Below are 27,608 nucleotides of genomic sequence, written 5' to 3' on the forward strand. Positions count from 1 at the left end.
TAGCAAGTTAATCCGATGGTCATTATTTACTTGTTCTGTCTGTTATCTATTAACACAAATCTATTGCAAAATGTTTACTAGGTCCTTGGGGCAAGGGGAACAAAAGTGGCATTGCCAAAAAACATGCAGATAAAGACATTGTGTGGATTTGTCAGGTATACAAACAGACAGGATGTAATGCACAAGGTTTCTACTCTACGTGTAGAAAAGCATGCAACTTAAACCGGAGTGTCCAGGGTTCACCCACAAAGAATACATTTTTGAAGGGTCAGCATACAGCATGTCTGTGGCGTCCACTATTGTCAGTCTTAGTAATGCCAGCTGCCTTTCTTTCCAATGGCCCATTGTGTCAGTGGGAACGTGTGGAGAAGTTGGACTTTTCAAAGGATATGTACTCAAATAGGTTTTCAACATGAGCGCATTTGTCCACCTTGTTCACCTTAGGGCGTTTAAAGCTAAATAAGTATTTACCAAAATGCATTCTCTATCAGTAGAAGGCTAAGGAGGATTTCCATGATCACGTCATCAGAGTAATCCTGGGGACTGAATAACAATGTAGGAAAAAGCAACAAGTATCACTCAACACTATTAGTATTTGTTGCAATGAATGTTCATAAGGTTTCATCACCAGTCTTGAGGGCAATGCTTTATAACCAGTCAGAAGTGTTTGTCCCATGGTCAGTGATTATTTAGGGAAAGGAGCTCAAGATTGAATTCAAATGATAATAAAGCACCACTGATTGTGCTTTCACACTACACCAACCATGCAAGCGTAATTCCCACTATCCTATGTCACTGATTGAGACTATAGCCTTCCCTAATCCACCCTGCATCTGAAGCACAAGCTGTGATTTCACAATTTATGTAAATTCATGTCAGTCACTCGCCAGTGTGTTTCCTCGTCTGCACAGGTGAGTTGCAGTGTGAGTTAGAGTTGGGTCGGTTTTTTAGTTGTCTTTATGTAAAAACATAATCCAAAGCATGGCATGGTAGTAAAGGCATGTGTTCACTCACATCAGTGACTCATACATAAAGATGACGTATGTCGGGGTGTCAAACTCATTTTAGTTAAGGGGCCAAATGCGGAGCAGTTTGATTGCAAGTGGGTCACAGATTTTATGCGGAAAAATGAGTATTGTGCCTTTGTTTGCATTTCTACGAATAAATACATGACAAAATATGTAAGAAACTGGCCATATCCAAGCAATAAGTTATAATTAGACAGTTCCAACAGGATCTTCACTTTAAATTTCCTAGATTTTCTGACCAATTTCTATTTAATTAAGGGAAATATGATGTCATAATTTGAGGAAAATTGAAGTATTTTGTAAGAATTTAAAAAAATTTTTTTCAAGCGTTTAACTTCATGCACTATAAGCACCGGGAAAACTGTGAGACCCTGCAAATGTCATTGCGTTTCATTTCCACAATTATTCATACTTTCTCTGTCATTTTTTACTTTTTCCTGCAGGCCGATTTGGATGCTCCAAAGGGCTGGATTTGGCCCCCAGGCCATGAGTTTGACACATGTGATGTATGTAGACATTTGCGGTCCAGGTTTGCCCAGACAGGATTTTGCCAAACCTGTAACTGGTGCAAGTTTAGTGGTTTTACATGTAAATAAGCAGGTGTCAGGGTGAGTGTGAAAGCACCATAAATAAGGTCATTTGCACAGTTAGCTTCATAAACCAATGAGACCAGCAGAAAGAGGTGAGACACCAGATGTTTGCTCCTGTATACTGTTTTCAACCTGACTTTCTCATTTTTACTTAAACGTCTATTCCCCTTCCATCGTATCCCACAATCCCTCTCCTGATCACAATACGGACTCTGAATAAAGAGCTCCTGATGAGCCATGTGGTGAATGAGGCGTCACAAGTCGTCTAAGTGACGCAGAGGAGGAGGAGCTCAGATCTCCACAGCTACGCAGGTGGATTCCCTCTGGTGCTCGGCTGCTGTGGTGACGGTTGTGTCGGCTGTCGCTATGGGAGTGATGATGTCCACGATGATGGTGAGGATGATGGGAATAGTGGGTGGGGTTTCCTCGGCTGCTCCATGGATTTCGAATCACCTGAACATATTTTTTACAGAGGGAAAGTTAAAGCACCAAGACTTGAATGTCGGAGTATATTTGGTCACTTTGGGTTCATACTTGTTCCAGGGTTAGGTGGTTGGTGCCAACCCCCTCTGCTCCACTTTTCTTCTTGTGCCCCAGCACTGTGTTACCAGCATGGCCAGAGGAGGGCGCCAGATTGTGTTTAGAGCGCTGCAGGAAGCGAGCCACCAGAACCCGAGTCACCTAAGAAGTGTGACACAGAAAGACACAGCTCAAATTAAAGTCATCATTGTGTCATAATAATACACTGCAAATTGCCAATCTATGATTTTCCACATGTTTATGCCTGACCTTTAGGTCTCCAAGGGAGCGGTGACAGTCTTTAGGTAAACGGAGAGGGGAAGTAGGTCCAGGTTTTGGGGGGACTTGTATTCCTGTGGTGGCTGCTTTCATGCTGCTTTTTGTGGGCAGAGCTTCGACTGGTGGTGGAGATGTGCGAGGCAGCAAACACGCCTCAGAAGATGGACCTTTGATTTGGAATAACAGGAAGTAACCGCATTTAGGCAGAGTAGGCTGAGCCACAAACTTTTAGCTAATTGAGCAATCAACTCTATTATCGTAAAATAGCTTTTCAATTGGATTTTTTTGCCCATTGCATAATTTTGATGTCAGATTAAGAAGGAAAACTGGCAGATGATGGAGAGATGCTAAGTAGTTATAGTTAAGAGTTAGACCCTAAATCAGTGGTTTCCAACCATTTCACTTGAGCCCCCACATGTGTCAAAGATATGCCAACCACACACCTAATTAAAAAAATATTTTATTATGTGCACATACAAATGCACTCTGTTGTCTTTCTATGTGCTTCAAGTTGCACACCTTTATCAGATATACATCAACTATTTCCACAATGACCATGAAGCTATGTTTTCCTTAATGCAGAAAGTTCACAGTAAAAAAAGAGTTTGTGATGATAAACCACAACAGTGCTTGGTTTTTATAACTATGTAGAGACACAAACCCAGCTCATTAAACAGTCTTACCAATATCTGTAGATCCTTTGGATCCTCCAGAGCCAAAGTCCACTAGAAGACATGTGTAAAAACTTGTTAATTAAACTGTAAGGTCTTTGTTAAACTTGACATCACTGCCTATAACTCACCTGTATCAGTGGAGGACCCAAGGCCTGGCTCACTGTGGGATCTCACCAAACGTAGGAAACCTTCACTTTCTCTTCTCACATTCCCAGTTTCTTTTCCACCTTTCCCTACCTTTCGTCGAAGATAGAGAGGTTGGCGTGGACTTGGGGGCCCATTGCCCTGCTCACAGGAACCAGAGGAGGAAAGGACCTGTCTTTGGTTTGTGGGGGTGGAGGGGCGAACTCGAATCTCTGGGATGTAGGATTGTTGCTGAGAAGCTGAGCTTCCTATTGCATCCAACTGAGAACAACTACTAGTAAGAGTTGCCTGACGGTGCAGTTTCGGAGACCTGGATGACACAATGTCGGGGAATTAAGGTGCACGTTTAGGTATTTTGGGAGTTCAAGCTGTGATTGCTGCTCACCTGTATGTATTGGTGGCTGTGCTGGGGGAGGAGCATGAATTGGACCGCTCTCCTCTGAGGAAGCGTCTGGCTCTGGGTCCTCCTGCTAAAGGACTCTCTGGTGTCTGGGAGGCTGGACCACGGAAACTGATGTACTCCCCTGCATTGGCTCCATCCTCCACATCACCAGCTACCCTGTTGCTCCTCTCTCCCAGGTTTCTCATCCCAACTTCCATTAGACAAGAGTCTTCAGAAGGAGATGAGTCATCAGGGATGTCCACTATCTCAGACATCAACAGAGATCCACTGTCCATGGACACTAAAACAAAATGAGAAAACATGGAAACATATCTTTATTACAAAATTTAAAAACGGAGACTGTTTATATCATTCAAAACTGTATTACCCCTAAAATATTATTTTTTTAAAACTAGAAATAAAATCAGTATTTTACATTGTGCTCTGTTTTAACAATTACATTTCAGGAATGCACTTTTTTAACAACGTATTTAAAACCTGCAATTACAAATTAAATCTGATGTATTTAATACTATGAGATACATTAGTTAGTTAATAAACATATTGTCGTTTTCTAAATATTTCCTGGTATTTAAATATACAAAGTAGAATAGTATGAATAGTTGAATGTTGATTGTCAAATGTTCATTAGTGCAAACCCAAGACTGCTTTGTTTTAAAGGGTATGGGAGACCAAATACCAAATATCAGAAGTTGTCTAAATGTGACTTACTTTCACCGCTGAAGGCAGTTGATGTTGGTCTTTCTCCAGACAGCTCATTACCATGAGGGTCAAACATGGTTGCCTTGACAATCAGAGACAGCAAACAAAGATCAGTGCGGTCACATTAACGACATGCTCTTCTTAATCCCTGGTGTTTATTAGCACAACCTTTTCAACTCATCTACATACCTGACTGGCGACTCTTTGTCCCATCACAGCTTCATAGGGTGGAGGGCAGTCAGTGGGGTAAAGTGGAACAGGACTCTCCATTGAGCCATTATAGGTGATACTGGTTGGAAACACCAGAATATCAAGGATATTTTTGGTATACATTAAAAATATTCAGCTCATTTCTAGGTAAAGTTTGTTACTAATGAGATACATTTTTTTTCTTCACTGCAGTTTTTCGAGGAAATATGACTTATTTTGCATAATGAAACTACATGCTAACAACTTAAGTTATGGCTATATTTGCAACAGTATTACCCATTAGATTTAACTTTGATACCTCTGAGCATCTGTCTCGGAGCTGCAGGTATATTCAGGAGGGTAGTATGGAGGCGGAGGAATGGGTGGAACAAACTCTTCAAAGTCCATGATGTTGGTTAGGAAGGCATCCTGAGGAGTGGTGCATTCTGGGTTAACTGATCGAGATCGATGTGGGGCCAACTGTGTAAGACGAATGAAAATCACACACATGAATAAAAATAAAGTTTGCCTTTAACGATTGAATGTGAAATGTATTGTGTGCTCACCAGGTGCACAAGGTCCAGGGAGAATATGTGGATACTGCAGGTCACAGTGGATAGAGTACAAATGATGGTGGACAGGATGCTGAGACCACATGCACTAAACAAAAGGTCCTGCAGAAAAACATGCATTAAGAAATATTATCTGTGAAGGTACCAGCATCTGGACATCTTTTGACGTAAGAATCAGTATTTATGAATATCGTACAAATTTTCCTTGTATATACTTTGGTTAGCATTGGTAGCACAAAATGGCAGAAAAATACATAAAAGGACAACAATAATGACTCCACCCAAAGCTGCAACACGAATGCATATAATCACAAAAAACACACACAATGAAAATAAAATACACAAAAGAATGACTAAAATACACTAAATTGACCCCAAAAACCCAAAATTAAAACAAAATGCATGAAATGACTCCAAGAACACACAAAAATTGGATATACAACTACACTAAAGGACAACAAAATTCCACCAAAGTGACTTTTAAAACCCAAAATTACACAACATACACACACATTAAATGATGACAAAAACACATAAAATGAGAGAAAAATACATGACATACAAAAATGACTCCAAAAACCAAAAACTGCAACGCAAATTCACATAATGACTCAAAAAATACACAAAATGAGAGAAAAATACACAAAAGGACAACTAAAATACACAAAAATGACTCCACAAACCCAAAATGAAAACGAAATTGCATAAAATCACTCAAAAACACACAGAATGGGATATAACTAACTACACAAAAGAACAACAAAATGAATTTTAAACCCAAAACTGTCTACACAACACATATACACAAAATGACTCCATAAACACATTAAATGATGACAAAAATACACAAAACAACAAAAATATACAACAAAACATACAGAATGATCATTTGTCCTTCCCTGTATTAATGCTGAATTATTCTAAATGCTGACATTAATGTTAACATTGTGGCTCTCGGATCAGACAATCATATTTTTGTGGCCCTCGCTAATAATAAAAGTTGCCCATATTTGCTCTACACCCACCTTCAGTTGATGTCTAAGTGAGTGGCAGTCAGCGTTCAGGTAGAGCACCAGGGTCTCCTCCTCTGTGATGGAGCAGGGCTGAGTTGGTGCACAGCACACACACAGGCCGTTTTCCACCTACACACGTTTCCAAACAGAGACACTGATGTGAGGCGAGAACTACAATCATGTTCACAGATAATCCTGCCATTTTCTAAACTAATCTTTCTACAAGGGCACGCGCAGTTTGAAATGAGCCAGAAAACGACTTTTTGAGGGTTTTTTTTTCACCTGGCAAGTAAGCATGGATTTGACCATCTGGGCATTCTGACAAGACAGCATCGAGCCGGCCAGACTGAGGATCACACATACAGCAGACAGCAGCATGAACAGGGACACCTGCCGACAGACAGAGATAATGTTTAATTTGGAACAAAGTGTACACATTTGGATAATAGTGTTTGGCCAAAGAGCACAAGGGGAGAGGCTTTGAATCAGAGTGATAACAATAATCATGAAACACATCTGGAATAAATAGGATGAGTTGTTAACTAGAATTAGAGAGTTTCACACTCAAGCACGGCACTGTGTGGTAGGGAAGGTTATAGTCATTTGGTGGAGTTTAATTGGAACCTATCCCACACTTACACTTTGATGTAACATTGCTTAAAAAAAAAGAAAAAAGTAAATGTTGACTAGATACAGCAATGCCTTCCTTTGTTTGTGTCTTTTCCCCCCTGAAGAATGTACTTTGGTATTTCAAAATTGAGTTAAACAATCATGCTTATTGTAACTATAGTGGAGTCAAGAGGTGCGGCCTAAAGCAACGATTCTCAACCAGTGTGTCGGGATCACAATAAAAATAAACAAAATAAATAAATACTTAATGTCCCTCATGTTGGACTTGTCTTTTATTTTGAAATAAACTTTTCTTTTGACAGACACTCTGAAATTCTTGTTGCACAGAAAAATGTACAGATTTATGTTTTAAAAAAGATAATATACGTGTGTTTTCAACAGCTATTTTTAAATAACTAAATTTGGTTGGTTGAAATCTAAAAAAAAGTGGGTCGCGATTTAATGACCGTGGCAAAATGCGGGTTCCAGGGTGAGAACCCCTGGCCTAAAGGTAAGATAAGCTGACCTTTATCTTGGAATTGGCTTGCTAGTCCGGCAGAAGCAAGAAGGTATGGTAAGGTAACTTTATTTGAACACAGAGGTGGATTTAATTTCAATTAAAGTGAATCAGCTTTGTCCTTGACACTCAAATAACAAATAAAGTGGAAGGTACCATCTGCCTTATCACCACCACCACCACTGTGGGCCCAGCAAGGCCCTGAACCTCCAAGTGCTACTGTAGCTGCTTAATGCTTCTCAGGGATGAATCAGATGCAGTTGAAATAGTGTGTGTAAATAGGTAAAAATATGTTCTTGAATAATAATAAACTAACTGTACAGAACATTTTGCAGGATAAGTAAAGAAGCAGAAGGGTCTCCATTAGTTCTGCGGCAGGCAAAAGAATATGTTTTTTCCACTTGGTTATCTCTCATTTATTATAACATGGTTCAATGAATTTCCAAAGCTCCTGGCACGCTGAATACATACCACCAACGTCAAAGGTCTTCTCCATGAGATTATTCCAACTACACCTGATGCAACCACCTGAAAACAAACACAGCCACATATATCATCTTATTCTTCAACAGCAGGATTACTATTGCAAAAACACATCATCAGTCAGGTAAAACTATACTCACAAAGAAGCCAGCCCAGAATGGACAGGACTGCCTGACTCGAGCTGAGGAGGTGAAGGCCATGCTGGTGAAGGAGAAAGCCAGGACCATGGCTCCCAGGCCCAGGTGGCAAAGCCCAAGGTACAGGAGCAGGCGGGCCCCACCAGGGCCACGGCCTGACATCCCTCTGCGGCTGTCTGACCAACCCCTTGACCCGGAGGCCGAGGCCATGCTGCTGGAGTCTGAGGGTGCAGGCATGCCTGGATGTTGTGTATGTCAGCGTTCACACTGGATGCACAGCTTAGAAGGAGTGAGGGGACATTAATGCTGGTTTTATTATGCAACAAAGTCTCCACTTGCAGATGCAGCACATTCTGCACAATGTCCCATGGTGCAGCACACCGTCCACTTTGTGGCTCCAGGTGTTAAGAGGTCAGCAAAAGTTGAACGACTACAGACATATATATAGACTATATATATATTCACCTCATGTGATGTTTAAGCCATGTGTCATTTTGGCATTACAATGTCAGGACATTATGGTAAATCCTGTGCCATGCATTAAAACCACAGCTCTCCAATAGAGGTTGGTGATCTGATCACATTATTGCTGTGTCCCCTCCTCCTCACTCTCCCACCTCTCATTGCAGTCACAGTAAAACTGGAGCAGGCCACAGTTTGAAAGCATCCCACAGACAGCAGCTTCTCTCAGTCCCAGCATCCCAACATGAGCTCCTCCTCCTGCGACATCATTCTGAGGACGAAGCCTGTTTTCCATCCCGAGGAGCGGACATCACACTTGTTTTTGTTCTCCTGCAGCTCATGGATTACCTTGAGGTGAACAGGAAGTAAATGATGGCAATGATTTCCGACCCCTTCGATTAAAAAACAGCCGGACTGGGCTTTGCTAAGTTGCTGACGGGCTCCTGTCCTGTGTTTGATAGCAGGTCCACTTCGGGGCTTTGCGGTGGTTCACACGCACCTCGACCCCCCCTCCTCCTCCTCCTCCCCCGTTTCTCCGCCCTGCAGTCACGCGGGCATCCCGTTTAGCCCGTGTGTGTTTGTAAGTGTGTGTAATGCATGTAAACAGGACGTTTTACCTCACTGCCTCCCACCAGACGTCACACACCATGTCTGAAATAAAATCCCTCCAGATGAATCCATTCACTGCGTTAATCGCATCATTCTCCGGTGTTCCGTCAGCACACCCCGACGGTGGAGGAGGGACGGACCGTGTTTGCAAACCAAAACCTGCCCTATACGTGATGACAAAGCACGCACGCAGGACGTGCAGCCAACTTGGAGATGCGGCACGATCCTGGTGCTGATGCTGGGAAGGAGGGGTCGTTGCCTATAGCAACGGGCTCCATCTCCTACTGCAGTATATGGACTAACGGGGAAAATACTAGCAGGTTTACTATTGACACTGGTGATGGATTGGTTAGAACTTATGACATATATCGGTATCATACTATTATCCCTGTGCACGAGAAGTTGTTTTGAACTCTGGCTAAAGTGTAGAACAACTTTATAATATTCCAGTTTGGACTAATTGAGCACAAATGTATCTTCTAAAGGACTTGCTATATTCAGTGTATGATTTGCAGTAGATTTATTGTGAATGGAGTTAAACACACTCCACTGTGACAGGAATTAGTTTCACTCCATGTGTGCCATTAATAGCTACTCCATTAGGAAGGAAATGCTATTACTTCTGTGATGACTCGGTGTTACGTACTTAAATGTTGATGTAGAGCTTTCTTTAGAGCAGATACAGTAATTTAAATCATAAGATTATTAGACTTACATGTGGAGTTGCACTTGCAGATATACACCAACAGCATGTCAGTGGGTTTTCGAGACTAATTTGTAATTGTTTGACAAAAATGTCTTATTCTGACAAGAGAAAACCTAAAAAAACCAGAGCAGATTGTTTGGGGCTTTTATTGATATACTATCAGGTGGGAAGGGAAAAATGGAGATTCATTTTGATTGTACAAGAGGAGAAACTAAAAGGATGTCAGATGTCATGACTGATATTTTTTTTTCTTCTTTTGAGCCAATCTGATGACTATTGTGGTGTTTCTTTATGGCACTTTAGATTAAACACAATAAACACTAACAATTCCAGACGAGGGCCACGAGAGTGCTGCTGCTTCCTCGGCTCTTTATTCTAACCCACTCCATTCATCATTCTTTCACCTTTGCAATCTTCTTCTAATATTGCACTTATTCCTGTTCACACCTACATTATTCATCTTTCCACCAAATATTGAACTTGTTTATCACAATGTTGTTGATCTGATTCAACTCATATTGCTGAGGATGCACACTAGGGTGGTCCATAATTTTATATATATTTTTTTAGATTCTGTACATTAGAACTTTGCATTTAGTTCCATATCTGGCCAAATGATTTGGGTCCAAATATTACACAAATGAATTAATATTTCACAAGACACTTAAAAATGATTCCATACTATAACATAGCGAGCCAAATAAAAAAGACTTATTGAAATAAATTTGTGGGTTTGTTCTGCAAAACAAACTGTAACTTAAGAAATCCAGTGAGCACATGACTTTGTTGACATCTGCTGGAGGAATTCTGAAGATTTTTTTTGTGGCAGATCAAGAGTTTTAAAGAATCGCATCATCCCCATGGTGACAAAACCGCTTCCCTTCATAATCTGCTTAATTAAGGGCATCACAACGCTTCATTTTTCATAGTGTTATATATGTTTATTGTTTTAGGTAATTATTCAATTTCCAGGAAACTTTGAGAAGCTTGTGCAACCTCTAAAACATTTCCTTTTTCTCCCCAAATTTCTTCCTTGATCATCTTCTGGATACCAAAACCTAATCCAGGGTTCTAATAGATATTATATTTGATGGTCAAGCCTAATACACAGTAAAGTGGATTTTTTTTAAAAGAAAAAACTCTTCCAAAGGTATTCCTCCTGGAAGCAGTTTATTATCCTTAACAATATGTGACACATTCAACACTGATCATTATTGGTTCATCAAGTGAATTTTAAGATAAGATCATTTTTAGGTTTAATATTCAGACGTCTCACCTTTATGTTTTCAGCATTAGATGTGTCACAATTGTCGCTGTAGGAGTGTAGGAATTTCAAAATGATAACCTTACAATACTGCACTTTTGCATTAATTTAGCTTCATAATTTAGTGTTAATCTAAGGAAATCTATGAATTTTCTAACGACAATAAAATGTGTTGACACGGTCAAAAAAAAAAACTCAGGTGCCAAACGGACTCTTTCAATCACATGTATTCAACATATGAACACATGTTTTGTATTGTGAGAGAAAATTAGAGTATGGGAATAAAACCATCAAATACTCAAAATTACCTTTCTCACCTCTGCAAACGGTTAGAGGACCCAAACCAATACACTATGCTCCTCCTCCCACCTAACAACACTCTTATAGCTCATAAAATAGGCATGAAATGAAATAAATTGACCTTCTAATTATTGAAAAATGCTGCTCTAGAAACAATATGGTGGTTACACATGGAATAAAAAGAGAAATGTCTGCCGAGGTGGTGAGCAGGTCTGAATTATAATCAGGGCTAGGATAGATCCAAGCATTTCAGGCATTAAGACTTCTCAGTAGATGTCACAGAAAATATAGAACATTGGACCAAAAGGGTCTTCCATAAACGTAATTGGAAAACAGAATATGGACACCAAGAGACTAGAAAATGGCGTAACTTCAGGCGTAAAAACAAGCAAACCTTTCAGCTGCTGTGTTTAAAATATATTCACCAGCAGATGGCGATAGAAAACTTGCTGGAGGTTTTCTCAGTAACTCTTAAAAAAAAGTTGTTCTACATCCATGAAGACTGTGGTGTGTACAGGCAGGCATCACATCTAGAGAAGAGCACACTTGGAGGTTTTCTTCTCTGTTGAACTGGTGATCCTCACCTCTCGACCTGTGGGACCCTGTTTAAAATACGATCAAAATACTTTACTCGCTGCTGAAAAATCCATCAAATCACGTTCAGTTTTAGCGTTGATTAATCATCAGACTTACCGGCTTCTTATTGGATATTTGTAGTATGTCGCGTGCCAAAGCCAGGAAAGACTGCGAATTAAAGGGTTGAAGTGCAGAAATGGAGAAACGGTGATGATTTGAACCAAAGTGCACAGTTAACACACCAGGGTTGGGGTCAATTGAATATTTAACTTCCAATTATTTTTTGTTTTTTTTTTAAATTAAAAAAGAAATAAATAATAAAATTACATTTCAATTACCCATGTTCAATTACAATTCAATTCTGATTACAGTTACCAGCATTTTTTCCAAATACAAATAAATTACTTTTTCTTTTATCTTTAGAAAGTCAATTACAATTACGTTCTCAATTACTAAAGTTCAAGGCAAAGCAAGGCAAGGCAAATGTATTTGTATAGCGCATTTCATACACAAAGCAATTCAATGTGCTTTACATGATCAAAAAGTGCAACAGAAAACATTCAACAGATTAAAACCAATAAGAATATTAATGTCGGCAAAAAAAAAAATTAAATCATCAACAAACATGAAAAACAACATGCCCAAAAATCTCCCTCTCAATCTTACACAGTAGAGAAAAATAGTGCCTTTAACTTGGATATAAAAAATGTTCACATTGTATGCTGACTTCACCTCCGCTGGCAGTTTGTTCCACTTCTTTGCAGCATAACAACTAAACACAGCATCACCGTGTTTACTGTGAGCTCTGGGCTCCACTATCTGACCTGTGTCCATAGATCTGAGAGACCTGCTGGGTTCATACCTGACTAACATCTCACTGATGGGTTCTGGACCAAACCCATTCACAGATTTATACACCAGCAGCAGAACTTTAAAGTCTATTCTGAGGCCGACTGGAAGCCAGTGTAAAGACTTTAAAACTGGAGTAATGTGCTCTGATCTCTTTGTTCTGGTTAAGAACCAATTACAATTAACTACAATAACTGAGATGGAAATAAAAAAAAAAATGAAAAAAATGAAATGAACCTTCCTCTCGTGTTATCGTTCTGTTAGCATCTCTTATGATAACTAAATAAGCTGTAAAATACACTAAAAACAAATATCTATCATCTAATTTCTTTCTTATCTATTGGTTACCTTGTTCGGCTTCCTAATCAATGAAAATAGTTCTACCTTTTTTTTTTTTTTAAAATGGTAAAATGTGGGAAAATTTTATATGAAACATATTTTAATAATTGTTAACTACATATGTATAGAACTGTATGATTCCTCAGTTTTGCATGAAATTATAATTGACAACTTTAATAGAATTTTCATGACAATTACAAAGTTGATTATCTGAGCACAATTACAGTTTAATTATGAATACGACAGCAAAAATATCATAGTTGTAATTAATTATCAATTACGTGATTACAATTATAATTGACCCCAACTCTGACACATGCTAAAGGCAGCAGCAGCGTTACAACGACTCACCTCTTCCACATTGATGCTGGACTTTGCACTCGTCTCAAAGAATCTGATTCCATGATCTTTGGCCAGCTGTGAAGCACAGACACAGAGCTGCTCACAGGATATGAGTCACAACCACTTCCTGGTTCTTATCTAAAGTCCCTTTAAAGACGATGTGGCAAAACCCATCCAACCTTCCTGCAAATATGATCTCTGTCGCTGGAGCTCACCTTATCAACACTGTCGCTAATATATCACAATAAAGTAAAGCACTTGTGCTGTAGCAAAAGTCATAATAGATACACCACAGTCGACAGGTTACAGAGTTCTTTACGTGGGGATCATCTCACCTTTTCTCCCGTCTCCCTGGAAACTTTCCTTTTCGCTTCAATGTCACACTTATTGCCTAGTAACATGCGGCTGACCCCTGATGATGCATTCTGGGAAAGCAGGAAACAGCAATTAGACTGATTACTGCTTAATAAGCTCAGCTGTACCCAACAAAGCATGTTTAGGAGAAGATGACGACAGAGCAATGAGAAGATTACACAAAAAACCTGAGAGATACAGTCAAGATGTTATCATGTAAATCCTCCAGTCAGAACATCTCTGTTTAAAATGACCTTCTCAGAAATCCAATCCAGTAAAATGGATTTACAGTCAAAGCTTTTTATTGTAAAGAATGGCTTCAGGTTTTTTAAACAAATGGATTATAGATTAAATAGACTTTGCCTTGTGTCGGTCTATAAAGTCTATCAAATGTTGCAGGACATAACTGATTCACTTTCACTTTAGGAATCAGAACTCTACACCAATATGTTTGAACTTGCCTATTCCATTTGAACAACCGCACTTGTCCAGCATTTTAAATATGTATTTAATGTATGTTTTTTCTTTTTTTTGTTGCTTTTTTTAATTGTTGAAACTTGGGTACCTTTCAAAATGTATTATTATTTTTATTAAAGAGTTTGCAAGCAAATCTGTTTAATCAAAAACATAATTAGAACATACAGCTATAGGATTGATTTAGTATCATGTTATTTTGTCTTTTACTTTATAGAAATAGCTGTATTTTTTTCTTACTGTGCACATGTTTATACTATATTATTTTTTCTATTTCTTCAACCCTCTGATAATGACATTGGTACTTATTTGTGTTACACTCAGAACATAGAACTTGTATCATCTTCTGTTCATGTTCACATGACTAGAATCACAATAAACATAAACACGCTTCTTACAATATTAAACGTTCTTCATAGAACAGATGACACACTGTTGTTTTCTGACTTTATTGATAACTTTTCTTTAAAGCTGATATCCGAAGTTTCTGAGAAATCTACGTTTATGCATGATTCTTTTGAAATGAGAAAAATAGCTAACTGGTCTTTTACTATGGTCATTCATATACATTAATGTATAAAAGTCCCTCGTACGTCCTGTAGACCCCTATACAAATGGAAACAAGCGCCGAGTGCGCCCAGCCAATAGGCTTTGACTTCCTGGAGCGAGGTCAATCAAAGTGAATGCCCGTTCTGCGTAAACTGTGCATGGAAACGTGGCCGCGCGTCTCAAATAGGTATCACTCTGAGCAGCAGAGCGTCATTAAGGAGCACTCCAAAACTCCAAAATGACCCATTCCACGACTGCCAACATATAGTTACTACTAAAAAAGAAAAGAAAAGTCCAGGTACAAAGCTTGTGGATAAACGTCTTCGTGACCACAACAGAATTGATCTCAGAGCTACTTTTCAAAGGTGGAGGGAGTTGATGGTTTTAAAATGATTCTGAACGGATCAGGATTTGGTGACATTTCTCATGGACAGATAATAAACATGTTTTAATCCAGGGGTGTCAAACGCCAGTCATCGAGGGCCGGATTCCTCAGACTTTTAGATGTGTCCCTGCTCCATCACACCTGAATCAAATGAATGGCTCATTATCACGCTTCTGCAGAGCTTGATGACAACACATTGGTTTCAACCAGCTGTGTTGGAACAGGGACACATTTAAAAGCCTGAGGCATCCGGCCCTCGAGGACTGGAGTTTGACATCCGTGGTTTAATCAAAAGTTCTGGCACTCTGACAATAAGTGTGTAGTTTTTGTAGTTGTGCGCCTTTGTTATGTTTTGCAATGCACGTGCACAAACGTAGAGGCGTAGCTTCAGGTAGATTGGCAGAGGCAGAAGAGGAAGTAGAGCTGTGGAGGGCGGGACATCGAGACGTTTTCTCAGAAATTCCGGATAGCAGCTTTAAGTTTATCATGAGCAAAAAAGGAATTTCCCTTGTTTAAAGGATGTCATTAAAGAGCCGCAACGTCGTCGCTAAACAAGGATAAAACTAACTTTGAAATATTTGTTTTTTCTGATCCACGAGGACAATTGGAAACATACAATGAAAATATTCAGTGAGCTGACATAAATCTCTACAGGCAACGTTACAAGCTCCTGACTCAAAACACATCTTTGTGATTTGAGTGAAATGACCTTTTAAAACCCCAGTCTTTACTTTGTGGAGTCTTAGAATAAAAGCCCATGACTCACTGACCGAACACATGTGAAAGACTTCCTGGCTATCTAAGCCTTAGTCACAGCTAAGTGGAAACAGCCTTACTTCTTTGATGCTTTTCATCCAGTTTTGAATGTTTTCGAAAGACTTGTCGTCTGTGATGTCATACACCAGGATGATGCCCTGACAGAGGATGGACACAGGAAACAGACTTTTAGGTGAAAGGTGCCACAAAAGGACAACAGGAGCCAAACATCAGTCCTGAACTCACCATTGCTCCTCTGTAATAGGCTGTTGTTATGGTCTTGAATCGCTCCTGTCCTGCTGTGTCCCTAAAACACACAAATGCAGAAGTAACAAGTGTGGAATGCAAGGGCGTCAAACTCAAACTGTCTCAGGGCCACTGGGAGCACTGGTTCCTTAGCAGAGGACCAAAATATTTAGTCAGAGAAAATTTATGATTTTTTTTTTTTACAAAAATGACAAAAGAAGAATGAAATTTTGAAACTTTTTCATAAATCGTATTAACATCTTTCCAACATTTGTAAAAAAAAAAAAAAGAAAGAAAAAAAAAAAAGTAAATAATTGTATGAAAATAAAACGTTTTCCAATTCATTGCATTTTAGTTTTGGCAGTGGCTATCCGTACGATTGCCATATCAATATACTGACATTCTCTCCATACGCAGCGCCCCATTAGGCCAGTTTAGGTCACATGATAGGTCAGTCATTGGTCAGTTCAGGTTGCGGGACTAAGACTAAACCTTACCCTAAACCTGACCCTAACCCTAACCCTAACCTTAAAAATTGTTGCGATATTGGTTTATACCTTAACCCTAACCCTAACCCTAAACCTAAGACGCTACGTACTTGTACTTCAGTAACCGTACCAATAGCACCGGGGGTTGTCTGTACGGCAACCGAACAAATAGACACTTTCTTTATTTTTTTTGTGTTTGTGGTATAAGTATCGGGATCCGCAAGTACACATTACCAAGTGTCAGTATTGCATCAGTTGGGGAAAGAGTGGTAACGGTGCATCCCGACATGATATATATTATAATGTTGAAATAATTTCAAATTTTTTAAAACATTAAAGCATTGTCTTCATGAAGCTATATATTTTATTCAAACTATATATTTTGAAGAAGTTTTTTGGGTGGACACTTTGATCTTTTCTGTGTGTGGTTTGCATGTTCTCCTGATCTTGCATGTGTTATCTACAGGTACTCCAGTTTCCTTCCACCATCCAAAAACATGTACGGCAGCCTATGTCGATTTTAGAATACATATTAACAATACTGAATATAGTGCAACTTCACATATAAAGTACATTTTGCATCTTATTTATGATTTACCTGGTAATATATATGAATAGAAATGTTTGACTTGGTTAAAAGGAAAACATAATTTGTGGGCATTTTATTAAAATCATACAAAAATACAATCAATTGGTCAAATACAAAACATTCCACAGTCTGTATTTTTTTTAGATGTTTTATGGCGGGTGAGAATAGTTTTTTAATGCTTTGTCCTTGTTTTCATGGTGTTGTAATTTGTTGTTTTCTCATGTTTTAAAATAGCCACTATTATACAATATTGTACAGTGTTAACTAACAGTTTTATTTATCTTTTTATTCCCTTTAACTTTTTATACCCTAGTTACTGACAGGTAGTATCACCAATCCCCCAAAAACTCATTGTCCAACCACAGTTTTTTTTTTTTTTCAATGATGTAAAAGCGTGTCCTGATTCAGTACTAATGACGAAAACTTATTTGGAAAATGCACAGGTTGCAAAGTAACAATCCAAATCACCAACAGGTTGTAGAAACTGCTGTTATGAAAACTCTTTGCTCTGCATTTTGAACACAATAACCTTGTTTCTTTGCATTTAAAATGAGTCTCTTTCTGTTTTCAGCAACAACAAAAACAACAGAAGGCATGCTAAATATGTTAAATATGTGTTAGTTACAGCCGCTCCACGCATATGTCATGAAGTGGCTCTCTGTGGTGACCATGCATGATGGATGCTTGGACACTAAACCCTGTCATAAAGTCCTGATTTGGACAAGTGGGAGGTTCCTAAAGCAGAAGCACTCAGAGGAAGATAACTCAGTTCTCTCTCTCTCACACGCACACATAAAAAAACTCTCATTCCTTACCATACTTGTAGTTTTACTTTCTTTCCATCCACTTCAATGGTTTTTACTTTAAAGTCGATGCCTGAGAAGAAAATGGAGAAAATTTAAGAGAATGAAGAAGATCAAAGATAAAGTTAACAGTTAAAATTAACCTTTTAAATTGAAAGTGGCCCCTTCATCCACTTTAATCCACACACAGACACTAAGGACTGAGGTGTGGACCTGGACAGGAGACTGTATGAGGCAGGGATGGACAACTCCATCACAATGGGGGCCACAAAAATGTGTTTGTATTTGACCCAAGGGCCACGTTATCAACATTCATGTCAGCATTTAGAATAATGACCAATGTGAGCATTAATTAAAAAGGGCTTTGTCTTTTTTTTTTTATCTTTGTCTATGGTTTTGTCAGTCTTTAGTCATTATATGTGTTTGTTATTTTTTGTGTTCTTGTTGTCATTTTGTGTATTTTTCTGTTATTTTCTGCATTTTTGTTGTCGATTTGTGGATTATGGGGTCACTTTGTATTTTTTGTTGTGGTTTTCTGTATTTTTGTGTCATTTTGTTGACAGTTTGTGTCTTTGGAGATATTCTGAAATGTGTTGTTTTTTTGTGTGTTTTTGTAGTCATTTTGTTTGTTTAAGTGATTATTGTGTCTTTGTTGGCATTTTGGGGGTATTTTACGAATTTTGATTTCCTCTTATCATGCTAACTTCCGGGATTAAATCACTGTGTGCTGGACTACGAAGCTTGCTAACGTCTTACAGAGCAAAATCACCATGGAAACCTATGCTGAACGACTAGCCTGCTTGCGAGCAGGTTTTTCTCTGGCTAGGATCTTCGCGAGTGCTAAAGTTCCACCTCCTGACCAATCAGATCTCTTAGAAAGCGAGCTGTCCACACAGTGACGTGTTAACGCATCACTGTGTGGATTTCATCTGACGAGAGAGAGAGAACATTTAGACATCGATGCAATCCTTTCATTTACCGATGACATCCTTTAGGAAGCATAGAGATTTATATCTGATGACTGATAAAGTGTGTATTTTTGTGTACTTTGTGCATTTTGCTGTGGATTTGTGTGCGGTGGCCCTAAAGGCTCACAACACAACAAAATGAAAGACCCCAAAACACAACACAAAATGTACCCGAGAGCTCACAGCACAGAATGACGAACACCACAACGCAACACAAAAGGGAAGCGCATGCATATAGAAAACCCACAACATGACACGACACAATACAACACTAAAGCAGATCCACATTTTTCACTTTAGTGTTGTGTTGTGCGTGTGTTCGTTTTGTGTTCGTCATTCTGTGTTGTGTTGTGAGCTTTTAGGGCCACCGTAAAATAGCATGTATCATGAGGGCTTTATATTCCTTCCAACTTCTTGAAACACAATTTTTTTTTGGGGGGGGGGGGGTCACTCAAAATTAGATCGAGGGCCACATTTGGCCCGCGGGCCGCCAGTTGCCCATGTCTGGTGTAAGGGCTTTGTTTTTCCTGTTGGATGCACACAGGCTGATAGAGACAGATGGGACGTAGGAGGGGCCGTCCTGTGCACGTCAGTGAACCAGTTTATTCTCATGGGAACACAGAGATGGTGATCCAGATAGGAATGAGGGAGGGAGGGAGGGGGATTTCAACACACAAACTTAACACTGAAGTTGAAAAAAGTGAGAGAGAGAGAGAAGGAAAGAAATTGTAGGAAAAATAGCATAGCTCAGACTAGTTGGAACATGTCACCAGTTTTGGTAAAAACCAGTTTGTAGACGAGGAAAGCTGTAATCTGGGAAATGTCAGAGGTGGAGCAAAACTATCACAGAGCAATAATGTGCAAATACGTACCGATGGTGGAGATATAGGTAGAGTTGAAGTTGTCCTCAGCAAAGCGAATAATGAGACATGTCTTTCCCACTCCACTGTCCCCGATCAGCAGCAGTTTGAAAAGAAAATCATATTTTTTCGCCATGGCTAAACTTCAGCTCCTCTTCCACAACTGCTCAAAGACGTCGGAGGAAGTTGGAAGTCTTTCTCATCCACAGGTCGATTTAAACTCTCAAAACCTTTAGAGAGGATCTCCTTTTTCTTTTTTTCTTTTAATTTTTTTTTAACCCCCTCACGGTCTTTCACCGGTAAATTCCGACCCCCTTTAGTGCCTCAGAGCCGTGTTTAGATAAAGAAAATCACTTCACATAAAGTTCAACTGTCTATCGTTTAAACCTTGACCAGCACATATGTTACAGCGTTATCCTTCCGCCCTCACAGAGTCACTATCACCGCGTTAAATAACATACCGGATCGCCGACGTGTTTTTCAGCCTGCAGGAAGAAAAAAAATTTGCCATCAGGTCAAATCCTGCTTTGGCTGCAGTGACTCATTGTAGACACGAGGGGGCACTGTTTTACCAAAAGATCACTTTAACAGTCTATAAACGGGACTAATGCACCACATTAACGTTATTTTAAGCATTAAAGGTAATCAAAAGCACATTCATATAAACTACATGAGCAACAACACTTTATTATGATTCACATAATGTGACCACACCTTTTTTTTTTTTTAAATCTTTCCCCACATAGAAGTAGTAGAAATGTACACAAGAAACATCAAAAGTCAATAAATCGATGCTTTCATACACGTTATTCTCAGCCCTCGTTATCATTTGCAAGAAATAAATGTGGGCGTAACTTTCACAACATCCTACGTTTTTAATATGTTAAATTTTTACTTTATTTATTTTCACAAATTTTTTCAAATGAAAATACAGTCATATATTACACCCCAAATAAAAACAATATTTATTCTGCAACTTATGCATTTTGATAACATTGTTGATTGCGTTTATCTTTTATATTTATTACAACCGTATTATTCAAGACAATCATGGTGAGATTATTTTGGGAGGAAATTACCCAATTAGGCTATTTTTGAAAAATGGGCCTTTTTGAATTCATATGTTATGCTTCATAACCTGTATGAATATTTATTTATTTATTACCAACACCGAAATTAGCTATTTTAACTTTCTGGTAGCAGTTGTGTTTTAAAATTCTTTTTTTTTTTACATCACCAAATATCAAAACAATAACACCATATGTTTCTTTAAAAAAAACAACAAAAAAACCCCCAAAACTTTTGAAACTTTTTTTTTGAAAAACATAAAACCAGAGAACACAGTTGCACCATTAATGCAACAAAATGCACCTAAAACAGTTACAGAACAATGCTAAATTAGGGCTAATACAACAAAGAGAATAAACTAGAAAAATGAGTGCAAAAAAAGGAAAGCAAAATTGAAATGTAAATCAATAAATCAAGGTCCAAAATAGTGGAATTCACCTGACAAAATCAGGTGAATACTGGGGATGTAATATCTGACATATAGAATAAACAAATTGATAATTATTCTGAGTTTACGGTAAACAAAAAAAAACTTCAGATATGTAACATTTTGGTAATTCATAAAATTACTAATATCTGTTCTGTTAAAGATAAAGGTTTCTTAACTTTTTTTTACTTGAACTTTATTCAAGTTGGAAAAAAAGAACAAACATGACGTATGTCAGAAAATCAATACAGTTAAAGACAAAAAAAAAAATTCATCTGCATCTATGGCTGTGCTGTACACCCGCCGCCGCCCCCCCCCCCCCCAAAAAAAAAAGATGGCGACCAAACATAAAGTTGGTCACAGTGGTGAAGTTAGACAACAATCACAGCTGACAAATTCATCAACTCTCAACAAAACATAAACAACAGTAATCACTCTACACATTTCACAACAAACCTTAAATGTCCCTGATGTCATACCTTCAAACACAACCACATTTGGCCATCCCTCAAAAAGCTACTTAACCTCCCACTTTTCTATTTCAATACATGCTTCCTACGGGCACTGCACTAATTGTAATAAAATTTTAAATATAACAGTTTCTAAACGAATTTATTCTACAGTGTTCCTGTTTCCGGGGCGGGACTTCCTTTAGCTGAGTCAACAGTCTTCGCACTTCCGTTGTTGTTCAGTTTGAGGCCGAAGAAGAAGACGCGAAAATGCCTGTGAGTAACTGGAGCGAAAACTTTGCACATCTTTTATAACAATAACCTTCACCGTCTGATTTGTATTTCTCAGTGTTAAACTAGGCGTTTAGAATCGAGATGCACAAAAATAATTTTCTGTGCGGTCTTTGTATGTATAAAAAACAAAACGCAATACGGCGTAACACGTGCTGGGGGGGTTGAAGACCACGAGGTTCCACATAGTGAAATATGTAAAATTAACTATCTTTAAAAAAAAAATGACATCCGAATCCAGCGCAGTTTAATACATCCTACATAATACGACAAAACAGCCGTAAAATTGTTTGTTTATTTAAACCGATGTATTCGCTTCGTAAGCTTTTGTTGTTCTTTCGTTTTAGGCCCCTGTGTTTTTGTGATTATTATTAATAACTTTCCGACTTTGCCTAACCAAAAATAGTTATCTACATGTGCTGCAACCTTTAGCCCTGCAAGTTAATAATTTATTTTATTGCGTTAAGGCTTAAATTGTACACAAAGTGCTGCTAGCAGACAGACATGCTGTAGTGCGTTTGACTGAAGCAAAGCGCATACATGTCAAAATATATTGGTATTTTATCATAATGGTTAAAAAAAATGCACGTTTGTTTGTTTTAAGATAATATTTCATAGGTCTAGTTCATTTTAAGTTAATTTTTGGACGCTATTTCTGCATTTGACAATGATCTGTTTGTTCGGAACATAACACAGAGCTGAAGATTTACAGGCAAAATGATTAAACTTAACCTAAAATATTAAAAGCATAGTGTATATGTTTAATTCCAAATAAATAAAGCAGAGTAAAAGGTTGGCAGAAATCTCTTTTCTTGTGGCAAGTATGGTCTTTTATTGTGTTCATATCTTATTTTTAATGTCATATTCTATATTCAGGCGATTAATAGACATCACATTTAAATAAATGTTATTTAAATGGGTATGAGCTCATTACATAACCAGTCAGCAGAAACGTGTGTGCATTGTTTTTCTTGTCATCGGACTCTTGTTAAACTCTGATCTACCAGCAGGTGGCAGTGTTGGTTTGAATGTGGCCATGGAGGCAATAAGCAGGCGTTCTGTACATTCCAACTTTAGCCTTTTATATTAGTAATGAAGAGGGGAGACTATTGACGTTCAAAATTTTAACTTCACAATACTAATAAGCAAGTTAAATCAGTAGAAGAACCCTAAACACATCACAAATAACATTATTGGCTTGAGACTAAATTAAGAATGAACAAGGCTTTGGTGTAAAAAATGTACCTTGAGGTACATATATATATGTAAAAAATCTAATCTTTTAGGTCTTTGGCAAGAATAAGAAAGTTTAGTTTTTTCTAAAACAAACGCCTTTTCAAGATGTCTACCCCAACCTACTGAAACAGTTGTTATACCAACATTATCTTCTCATTTATCTGCTGCTGAAACTGCAAATTTCCCCATTGTGGGATGAATAAAGGTTATCTTTATTCTTATACTTATGTATGTAACTAATATAAATGTGGAGATTAATTAATGACTGATTGCTATCAATCTGAAACATTACAATACAAGAGAACAATGTTTTCTTGGTGGCTAACTTTGGTTATTAAATAACTAACACTTAGTTCAGATCTTTTTTGACTGCTTTAATCTTACTCACTAACCATGAAGCTGTGAGCTTCTCCACAGTGATTTCTTTCTTCTACGACTCAATGCTTGACATCAATGACGCCATGTGCTCTGAATCACTTAATAATCATTTTTCACTTCTGCATCAATTGATGACTTGCAACAATTATCAATGTGTGGCTGAAAGGGTCCATATTTTTATGTTGTTGTTGCTTTTCAGCTCGCCAAAGAATTGCTGCACCCCAGCCCTGAAGAGGAAAGGAGAAGGCACAAAAAGAAGCGTCTCGTTCAGAGTCCAAACTCTTATTTTATGGATGTCAAATGTCCAGGTGAGTGGGTCTCAGACTGAAAAGCTACACATTCCAAGTCTTTATTGTTCAGATGGACACATTCGAATGGGGTAGTTTTGATTAAAGCAACCAAATAATGAAGTTCGTTTTTTCCTACGTTCTTGTGTGTGTGAGAACTGAACCATTGCACAGCCAAGCATGTTATAGTGATTATGTATTTTTATAATCTCTTTGTCATTTTGTAACATCGCCATCACACAAAGGATGCGTTGATTCATTCTGTCTTTGTAGTTATTGATAAGTACTATAACATTCATGTAATTTAGCTAGGGAGGATTTCTGAAGTCCTGACTCTGATCATCAGCCTTCAGTTGTGGAACGTAATCAAGTTTAACACAAAAAAACTGCCTGTGATCCATCTGCACTTTATTTGCCTTTATGTGTTGCCCTGTCATTTCACCTCTAGTGATCAGGGTGTCAGATAAGGCATACAGTAAACGTTGTGGTGTTTAGTTTAGAGTTACTGGTGACTCCTGAACACAAATGTCTGCAACAACACGTTTACACACTTGCATCTCTGTATTGTCTCGGTAAATGTAGCGTTTTTTTGTGACAATCATCTGATTGTGTTTTACAGGTTGCTACAAGATCACCACAGTGTTCAGCCACGCTCAGACGGTGGTGCTGTGTGTTGGTTGTTCCACAGTCCTGTGTCAGCCCACAGGAGGAAAGGCTCGTCTGACAGAAGGTACGAGGAAAGCCCCATCCCTTCATTTACACCTTTTTCCTCTCTAAATACTTTTGCTTAGAGACATCAAGTAGAGATAAATATACTTTTTGTATTGAAGCAAGTATAAATTGACTACAGTAAATTAGGGATGTAACGATTATTCGTAAGACAGTTCAAATCGATTCATCGGTATCGGTTCACATCGATTCTTTGAAAATTGAATTGCAGTACTTTTTTAAACAGCAGAGGGCGCTATATATTCTCTTGTCCAAATGCTGAGGCGACGGGCGGAATCTGCTACTGCTTTGTTTCTGGCCGCCTTCTACTCTTAAACATGTTCATAAATGTTTCCTTACCCCTTTAGCACCGAAAGAATATCTGTATAAGTCACGTTTTTCTATTAGCTCTGTCTGCTAGCGCATAGCATCTCTTCTTCACTGCTAGAATAGTTGCATGCCAACCGACCACTGGGACCTCTGCTCGTCCAAACAAATATCTGACGTAAATACAGTGCAATAACTGTTTGTTTTTTTTTAAAGTCCAATTGTTAAGGCACAAAATACATTTTCAGTTGCACTTTTACAAAGAAAAATAACTACTATGCAGTTTTGCATTGTTTACTATAGAACCAGAATTTAAATGAATAGGCTTCATTTCTATTATTCCTTTATTTATTTCATTCAAGATTTATTTTTAGTTCAATTGCATTGTTTTGAATAGTTTATCAAGGGATTCTTTTGACTATGAAATACAAAAGGAAATAGTGCAGTATTTCTATTTTTTCCCCCAAAAAAATAAAGGAATATTTGTCACCATTTGTCTACAGTCCCATTTTGTAAAATAAATCGCGAGAGAATCGTATCGTGAATCGAATCGTATCGGGAGTTGAGTGAATCGTTACATCCCTACAGTAAATAGTTACCTGCAGTTTTATCATGGCTGCCACATCTCATCAATGAACAAAGAAAAACAATCACACAGGGCCTTATGAAAAAGTACGGGTTGTGGTTTGTTGATGGGATGTTTTTGGTAGGATGTTGAATCCAACTGTAATACTCGTTCTTATTCCACACATGCCTCTGTGTTGCCCTCTCATTGTGTCAGTCATGAACAGGGTGTCTACTGAGGCATACAGTGACTCTTGTGGTTGTGAGAGAATTGTATCTTTGATGATCTGTTTCTGCACAAACTTCAAGCACAGTTAATACACTAGGGCTGCACAATTATGGCCAAAATCATAGTCACGATAATTTTTTAAAAATAATATTGTCATCACGATTATATCACAATTAATCATCATTTTAGGGAAAAAACAGTTTATATTGAACTACTTTTAAACAATATTCGTACAGATTACAGTGGAAAATTAGGCTTTAAAATTGAATTATAATAAAACCTAATTTGAAAATAAATCCAAGAATTTAAAATGTGCCAAAGGCGAACTAAATAAATATAGGTTTAGAGTGCAGAGCCATATTTTATATGTAAATATTGAACACAATTAGGCTAATTTAATCGTTGCAACCATAATTGTGATCACGATTAATGTGATTAATTGTGCAGGCCAAGTTTACACATTGTTTTAGAGCAGGAAATGGTTTCTGCAGAACTGCAAGGTGGTGTTGTCTCAATAGTCTTAGGACTGTGCAAAGTGTGTTTATCAATGTGCTGAGCTAAGGGGTTGGGGTTGGTTTTTGACACTCACTTCGTCTCACCAAGTCTCGTGTTCTGCTACTGTGGAAACCAAGGTCATCTTGTGCACTGTGCTCCAAGTTACACCAGTGCAGTTGTAAACCTTGGCATTGAAACCATTCATGTTTGGAGGCGATTCATTTGATTAAAAGGCTAATGGCTAAACCGCTGTTGTTGCATGTGCACATGTTTGTGCATCAGGTTTGTTTTATACCTACCCTACCACTAAAATTTTATTTCTAAAAAGGGAATGCTTTGAATAGTTTTGAAAATTACTTGGTGTCGTTGGAAAACAACAATGGAACATGTTGAACACCTCAGTTGTATAATTTTTAGCCTTAGTTGCAGTTTTTTGTTGGTCCTTGGGTAACAAAATGCAATGTAAAAAAAAATGCAAATTAAACTAGGCATAGTTTTGGCTCCCATAACTGAAATGCAATGTGTTTTTGTCTCCACCCAGGATGCTCTTTCAGGAGAAAACAGCACTAGTGTAACTGGCCTTGATGGAGATGTGTGTTTGAGGAGCTGGGAAAGAACTTGATAAACATCAAGTGACACTGCCACAAAGAAGATGCAGAGAAAAGGGTGATGGAAAACGTACATGGAAATGGCCTGTGAACACAAGAAGAGCTTTTTATGTCCTCACTGAGGCCTTCCTCACTTTATTCCAGCTGTCCAAATAAAATAGGGGTTTTGATCAAGGTTTCTTTATTGCTTGCCATCAAGTGACTTATTCCTTTTTTATAATTAATGTTTTTTTTAAATTTTATTTGTTTAGGATTAGAAACACCTTACCATCTGTAGGTAATGGTTAAGGAAGTGGGTTTGTAATCATTGGGCCACTGGTTTAAATCCACCCCAGTCCATCACTGGGATGTTGAGACGGTCCCTTAACCTTAACTGCTCGTGTTGTATGCCGCTTTGGATAAAAGCGTCTGCTAATTGTAATTGTAATTAAATCAGTTAGTGTCATTTACACACATTGACACAGGGCTCATGGGTGAGGTTTATTGGCTCAGCTCTACAGATGTATGCATGTCTTCTCTAATTACAGTGTGGAGTGTTCAGGTTGCTGTGTGACTCTAGAAGCCTGTTCACTATTCTGTGAAAATGGCATGTGGCCCATCCAAACACTGATTGATGAGAGTTAAAGCTGCAATAGGATCAGGTTAATGGGTTTGATGCTATCGGTGCCTGCTTCAGACCCTGAGGCAGCATCAATGGTAGTTCCTTGCAGCTGGAATAAGTGACGTTTATGGAAAACATGTTAATGCAATTAATGAGGTGTCA

General features: G+C 38.2%; 3 protein-coding genes and 2 non-coding genes across 5 annotated transcripts; 3 read left to right on the forward strand and 2 right to left on the reverse strand.

Annotated features, from left to right (window-relative positions):
* Window positions 1-11: 11 nt before the first annotated feature.
* On the reverse strand, window positions 12-9,087 carry fam189b (family with sequence similarity 189 member B). The gene is made up of 14 exons (XM_028471765.1): window positions 7,863-9,087; window positions 7,711-7,767; window positions 6,396-6,503; window positions 6,126-6,242; window positions 5,095-5,202; window positions 4,848-5,008; window positions 4,529-4,628; window positions 4,349-4,421; window positions 3,620-3,917; window positions 3,219-3,544; window positions 3,100-3,141; window positions 2,408-2,583; window positions 2,153-2,299; window positions 12-2,071 (listed from the first exon to the last, which is right to left on the reverse strand). The coding sequence occupies exons 1-14, from the start codon at window positions 8,094-8,096 to the stop codon at window positions 1,817-1,819; spliced, it is 2,202 nt and encodes a 733-aa protein (XP_028327566.1). The 5' UTR covers window positions 8,097-9,087; the 3' UTR covers window positions 12-1,816.
* A 677-nt stretch (window positions 9,088-9,764) lies between these two features.
* On the reverse strand, window positions 9,765-20,318 carry rab13 (RAB13, member RAS oncogene family). Its single transcript, XM_028471233.1, has 8 exons — window positions 19,791-20,318; window positions 17,963-18,023; window positions 16,071-16,131; window positions 15,905-15,982; window positions 13,642-13,731; window positions 13,316-13,381; window positions 11,894-11,944; window positions 9,765-11,802 (listed from the first exon to the last, which is right to left on the reverse strand). Exons 1-8 carry the CDS (start codon window positions 19,912-19,914, stop codon window positions 11,731-11,733), a joined length of 603 nt encoding a protein of 200 aa, XP_028327034.1. The 5' UTR covers window positions 19,915-20,318; the 3' UTR covers window positions 9,765-11,730.
* Window positions 20,319-21,943: 1,625 nt separating this feature from the next.
* On the forward strand, window positions 21,944-27,019 carry rps27.2 (ribosomal protein S27, isoform 2). Its single transcript, XM_028470546.1, has 4 exons — window positions 21,944-21,998; window positions 23,827-23,935; window positions 24,534-24,644; window positions 26,779-27,019. Exons 1-4 carry the CDS (start codon window positions 21,993-21,995, stop codon window positions 26,805-26,807), a joined length of 255 nt encoding a protein of 84 aa, XP_028326347.1. The 5' UTR covers window positions 21,944-21,992; the 3' UTR covers window positions 26,808-27,019.
* Window positions 24,328-24,457, forward strand: LOC114478672 (small nucleolar RNA SNORA13). Its single transcript, XR_003675894.1, has one exon. It is a non-coding gene; the product is annotated as a small nucleolar RNA SNORA13 (small nucleolar RNA).
* On the forward strand, window positions 25,701-25,829 carry LOC114478673 (small nucleolar RNA SNORA13). Its single transcript, XR_003675895.1, has one exon. It is a non-coding gene; the product is annotated as a small nucleolar RNA SNORA13 (small nucleolar RNA).
* Window positions 27,020-27,608: the final 589 nt, after the last annotated feature.

This window comes from Gouania willdenowi, chromosome 16, assembly GCF_900634775.1.
Source record: "Gouania willdenowi chromosome 16, fGouWil2.1, whole genome shotgun sequence".
NCBI lineage: Eukaryota > Metazoa > Chordata > Actinopteri > Blenniiformes > Gobiesocidae > Gouania > Gouania willdenowi.

Coding starts and splice junctions, on each gene's coding strand:
- rps27.2 (XM_028470546.1), top strand. Junction 23,936..24,533: donor TATGGATGTCAAATGTCCAG/GTGAGTGGGTCT, acceptor TGTGTTTTACAG/GTTGCTACAAGATCACCACA. Junction 24,645..26,778: donor AAAGGCTCGTCTGACAGAAG/GTACGAGGAAAG, acceptor GTCTCCACCCAG/GATGCTCTTTCAGGAGAAAA.
- fam189b (XM_028471765.1), bottom strand. CDS start 8,096: ATGCCTGCACCCTCAGACTCCAGCAGCATGGCCTCGGCCTCCGGGTCA. Junction 5,009..5,094: donor CCCTGGACCTTGTGCACCTG/GTGAGCACACAA, acceptor CGTCTTACACAG/TTGGCCCCACATCGATCTCG. Junction 2,584..3,099: donor CAAAGGATCTACAGATATTG/GTAAGACTGTTT, acceptor TCCAAATCAAAG/GTCCATCTTCTGAGGCGTGT.
- rab13 (XM_028471233.1), bottom strand. CDS start 19,914: ATGGCGAAAAAATATGATTTTCTTTTCAAACTGCTGCTGATCGGGGAC. Junction 16,132..17,962: donor AAAGTAAAACTACAAGTATG/GTAAGGAATGAG, acceptor TGTGTGTTTTAG/GGACACAGCAGGACAGGAGC. Junction 11,945..13,315: donor CCAGCATCAATGTGGAAGAG/GTGAGTCGTTGT, acceptor TTTAATTCGCAG/TCTTTCCTGGCTTTGGCACG.